We start from the raw sequence: 5,729 nt of genomic DNA, 5'->3' as shown, positions 1-5,729 counted from the left end.
AGGTGAAAATACAGTGTACGACTCTCCTCTCCTGTCTCCAACAGCTCCTTCAACTCCTTTCTGCTGGCTCTCTGCACAGCAACTAATCCACCACTGCTGAAAAACAGCCTGTTCAAACAGATTTGCAGCTGGCCTTGAACTAAAATACTTTTGGGAACATTTGAATATGGAAGGTAAGCTGAAGAGAACAGAGGCTGCCCTCCGAGGACGGTGACTACACTCCCTCTGTGTTGTGCTAATGAGCACCTTTGTACAAACTGTAGCTTTTCAAATCCATGCTAATAGGAGGCCTGTACTTTGTGTGGCTCTCTACCGGTGGTCGCCTCTCTGAACCCTGTAGCATGTGGTAGCTAAACATTCTGATACTCTTCTGTCTCGGAGCTGGCCACAGTACGTGCTGCCTGCCTGGCCATTGTTGTCTGCAGTAAAGTAAAGCAGACCCCCCCACCCCCTCCACCCCAGCCACAAAGCTGCCTCACCATCCTCCCAGTGTTCCGGCTGGCAAATGCTGTGCTACTAAAGTGGACATAATTGTTGGATTGTGTGGTAGCAGGTGGCCCGGAGACTGTGTGTGGAAACCAGAGGAGCCTTCCAGCCTTAAGTCAAACGAGGAGCCTCTTGAAGCTGCTTTGAGGAGAAGGCAGAGGGCTTAACAAGGCTTGATTGCATTAACATTTGTCAAGCTTAATATACTACCTGGAAAGACTGGATCTAGCAGTAGCATGCTGATTTGAGGAGTAATGATGTGCTTTGTATTTTTTCTTTGTCATAAAGTTTGAGCAAAAAGAGAAGTTTTGGCCTTTTCATTTTCTGGCACAGTAGCTTTTCCTTTGTCATTTAGGTGTGCTTGTCCAGCCCCGTTCAGGTTCCTCATGGTCCCCCTGAAGAAAAGATGAACTCTGTAAACCTGGTGTACTTAGTCCCACAGTCTCTAGGGTTGAGAAATTACTGGTGATCCTTATGAAATGGGTTGCTTGCTGCAGAAAGAAAGAAAAGAAAGCACAAATCATATTCTGGACATGTAACACAACGCTGAGAACAAACAGTAAAAGATACTCACATAAATCACATTTTCCTTGACTGCTTCAATGGACAGCCTCTCAAATAAAAATTAAATTTAGTCCATGACTCAAGGATCGCTCGCTGTTTTAGGTATATTGAAATAAAACTTTGAAGCAATCCTCTTCTAATAGGTTAAATATTAATGAGGTTTTGGTCAAGTGAGCCAAATCCAATTTGGCCCCATATGACTTGTGGACATGGTTATTAAAAGGCCAATCTGTGCTGCTCCTATGGCTTAACTTCTCCCCCTCCGGTTATGCGGTGTAAGAAGCTGTATGTTTTTAACTACATTCATTGCACGTTCACATCTCACTGACTACCTTCCTTTTTAAAAATCCTCTTTCTCTTGATTTTGCTTACCTTTAAAGCTTTTTGTCTCTGGGAGTGAAGGGAAATATCTGAAAGAGAAAAGGGGGCAATTTTTGCAAAAGACAGAGCAACTCTAAAACAATTGCACTCCCTAACATGCTTAATAAATAAATCTTTCCTGATCTCTTCCCCCAAAAAGTTAGCGGCGGTCACACAAGACATTTGTGAGGCGGTCCCAGAGCAGAGGACAAGGGAACTAGAAGTGACATTGTGGCTCTGGGCTGTCTCAAAGGATTAGGCATTACAGCATTCACTGGCATGTGCTTTTGCTCCTTCCCATTATATCTGCTTGTGCCTCTTTCCAGATGACTTCTTCCCCAAACTGATCCGGCGGGCAAGATAATTGATTAATATTTCTTGAGGGAATGATGACTAACCGTTGCGGAGTTTCAACCCAAACACTCAGGTTAAACATAGTCAAAGGCTTGGATCAAAATTCATTGGTTTTCATATTTGACAGATACACAGAATTGGCTGGGAACATTTAGTTTTTGAGTGTGTTAACATGCACAGGGTATACCAGATACTAGCCTTTATTCTAGGTCAAGGTCACGATAAATCTGTTTATACACACCTTTACATTGTGATCAAGAGAGCAGATATTTACACTCATCGAGGCTCTACTAATTTAAGGCAGGTGACATTATTCCCGCTAATTGCTGTACCAGTAGATAAGTTTCTCATGTTAAGTTCATAGTATGGTGGAATAAGTACTCAAATCCTATACTTATGTTAAAGTATCAATATAACAATTTCATTTGGGTAAAAGTATAGAAGCGGTTTCAACAAAATGTACTTCTGCAGAAAGATAGCCCCTGTGGCTGATATATTTAGTATATATTCTGTTATTAGATTGTTAATACTGATGTATCAATACAGGATACTGTATTGGATATTGGATAATTTTAGGACCTCAAAGAGTTATTTAAAGTTCCTTTAAATAAGGTCCTTAAAGTTGTACTTAAGCACGGTACTTGCGTCAATGTAATTAGTTACTTCCCACCAACGTATGTAGGTAAATAACATAAAGTATTCCCATGCAACAACTCATTAAATATTCTAGTATCTTTGTACATTAATGTGTACAATACAAGATCATTTGAAATGATTAATGTGAATAATCAACAGCTTGAATAAAAGATACTTTCATTTGGCCAAAACAGCTTCACTTACACTCAACTGGTTTTACATCAAGGTCGATAAAGCCATTACAACGCAAAGGTTTTATGTCAATGGGAGAATTACAATACATGCATTTATTGTGGGTGATAATGGGAGTTTGAATGGAACCATCTTACCATCTTAATAAGCTCTCATGTGATGCTCACTAAAAACAATCATTACAGGCCTTCCTGGAGCACTCCCCTTCCCCGTGTTTATTAATCAGCTAATTACACATTGACAGTAATGGGCCTGCTGATTCCCACACTTAAATGAACAGGGCCTGAATAGCTCTTTAATGATTAGCCTTTGTGTTTCTCTCTCCTGCTCACTCTCCTTCTCTCTCTCACGCACGCATGCATGCTTGCACACACACACACACACACACACACACACACCACCCCCACCACACCCACACCCACACACCACACACACACACACACACACACACACACACACACACACACACACACACACACACACACACACACACACACACACACACCATTCTTTTTAATTGAAAAAACAGGACATTTAAATCAGACCTCCCGCTGAGAAGGTTTGCACACAAGCGAGTCAAGAAGCCCTGAAAGACTAAGCTGATAAAAAAACAATCTTTCTCCACAAACAGAAACAATTAGAGGGGCAACAAAGGCAGCGGGTTCATGGTACACTATGTCAACTTCTGTGAGTTTCAGTGTTAAGCTCAGCCTCCAGCAACAGCAAAAACCACCATAAAACTTTGGTGGAGCAGTGCAGGCAGGTGCAGGTTAAGACGGAGGAGAAGGGGGGGGGGGGGTTTGAAGGACGCAAGCAGGGTGCGGAGTGGAGCCGAAGAGGGCGAAATAGTGCGGTGGGCTGCATTTCTGTCAGCAGAAGTGATGGCTGAGTGGTAGCGTTATTTGTCTTGTGCTGCCATACGGCCCTCGCACCAGCCTGGGCATTAATGAGAGGGGGCCGGACCGCCGGGCAGGAACACGGCGGGCCTCAGACGCAGGTGATCTGTCATGCAGCCGTCTTGCTCGGGTAAGGAGACACATGAAGACAGAGGGGAGACCAGAGGCGGCAGGGCTGACCGAGGGGCTGGCCTTCACTTGGGGCACCCAAATGTGGCACTTTCCAACATATAGAGATAATGCACGACAGTCTAACGAGGTTAATCAAACTAAATTTACATCCTGCCTATTTACTCCAAACTCTTACTCTTCCTGAAATATAACACACAGGTAAGTTCAACTTTGGTTTTATTGCTATCATCCTTTTATAGAGATAAAGATGAAGAGCATTATACAGTAGGAGACAACAGGGGAGGAGTAAAATAGCAATAATGAATTGGTCTGGGTGTGAGACCAGCCAAGGCTATTAAAATCCATCAGGATCTTTAAACATACTGATTCATCTTTGCCTTAAGAATAATTCTGCCAAAACTTTAGAGTGTGTAGAATGTATTCATTTCCATTCTCGGTCATTGGGCAACATGGTGATTGTCTATAATTCACTCATTGCAGAACACAAATTTTCAATCAAATACCAATATTTGACAGAAAGTTATGGAAAAAGCCCATATAAATCCACTTTAAGTGACAATTTCTATCTGTGTTTAAATAATAACCAATAATATAAAACCAAAAACTGGAATGCTTTGTTTTATATCTAGTAAGGACTTGTTGGACTTGTTGGATTGAGTTGGATTGAGTTGGATTGAGTTGGATTGAGTTGGATTGTTGAATTGACAGTGTGAGAAAAGTAGAAAAAGGCCAATTTAAGGCTAAGAAATGGAGTGGTCATCTAATCCAAACAGATACCTGGCTTGATAAATTGTTGTGGGTTTTTCTTTTTCACAACCAGCTTTAGCACTTCCACGGGAGTGCTAAAAGGGTAAAGAAAGAAGACAAAGCAACAGCTGGGTACCGCCTCAGTAATTCCCCATGGAGACCTGGAAGACACCTCCAGCCACAGACCATTTTCACTCCTGATTACAGAGTTTCAAACAACCACTAACGCATATAACAATCCACTTCCTCTGGCCAACTCAAACAAAGACTTGGCTGTCGTGTTCACTATGAGCAACACTCCTTTCTTTCTACTAAATGCGGTACAACAAGCTTTACATGCAAACAAGATGTTTACCGGAAAACAACTCCACTCAACAAATCACTGAATCTGATTTTTGTCTCTGAACTCCTTTATGTCAGAATGGCAACAAACCAAAATTTGTACACAGAGTGTGAAAGCTTGTCAGAGGGAATGTGCATCTCCTGGCGTTGGTGAGATTACTGAGGAGAGACATGGTGCAGCAGGCTGCCAAAGCAAAGATTTATACAGAGCAGTTGCAGCTGCAGAAACTGACATTGGACGACATGGAATGCATGATAAATCATGGTGGACAGGGGGCACTAGACTCAAGAAGCAGGAAAACACTCTGAACGGGACTGAGGGGGGTTGTGCCAATCAGGGACTCTTCTTCTATGCAATTTAAAGGTACAATATGTTATATATATACTGTAATAAATCCCCAAATGACCCCAATGCATCATCAGATATTAATATACTACTATCTTTTCTGACAACAATGCTAATGCCAGTATTTTCTCCTTTTGTCATTTCCGTTCCGTGATGGAATTTCTGTTGGTGTTTTGGCCTGTGTGTTATCTATATACCTGTAAAAACATAAAGCCACCGCGCTACAGCTGTAACGTTAGTACAGCCATGAAAGCAGCACATAAACGAACAGGATCAAGGAGATAGATGCTACCTGACCTAAAGAAAACGGCATGTTTCAAACAGTTGCGTGACCAGAGACGTAACAAAATCCAAAATATTGGAGATGTATTTGAAAGATTGAGACAGTTTAGAGCTTAAAAAGACGCTGGGTTGACTAATTTCCTCGGGAACAGGTAAGCATTAGCTTCAGGTTAATTCATCACGGCTAGTAGGGACAGGCATGTTATGTAATTTCAACATTTGTGTACTCACACTAAATTATTTAGCAATAGTACCGGAGTTGTTTACATACTCGCAAAAACAACTGAGACACAGCCAGTAAAGTGATCCGACTGGTCCTGGCTAACGCTGCCATGCTAACCCTGCTAACTGCTAATGTTAATGGAGGACCAGGCAAGCGGTCCACGGCTTTT

At 42.0% G+C, this 5,729-nt stretch overlaps 1 protein-coding gene across 1 annotated transcript in view; it reads right to left on the bottom strand.

Moving 5' to 3' along the window:
- LOC116670558 (G patch domain-containing protein 2-like) overlaps window positions 1-5,729 on the bottom strand; it is a 23,857-nt gene that overhangs the window by 2,453 nt on the left and 15,675 nt on the right. The window contains exon 8 of the mRNA XM_032501131.1: window positions 1-977. This exon is cut by the window's left edge and continues 2,453 nt beyond it. Within this exon, the coding sequence (XP_032357022.1) occupies window positions 946-977 (32 nt within the window). The 3' untranslated portion in view covers window positions 1-945. The remainder of the gene's footprint in view (window positions 978-5,729) is intronic.

This window comes from Etheostoma spectabile, chromosome 20, assembly GCF_008692095.1.
Source record: "Etheostoma spectabile isolate EspeVRDwgs_2016 chromosome 20, UIUC_Espe_1.0, whole genome shotgun sequence".
In the NCBI taxonomy this organism is placed as follows: Eukaryota; Metazoa; Chordata; class Actinopteri; order Perciformes; family Percidae; genus Etheostoma; species Etheostoma spectabile.
This window is presented reverse-complemented; position numbering and strand designations above follow the sequence as displayed.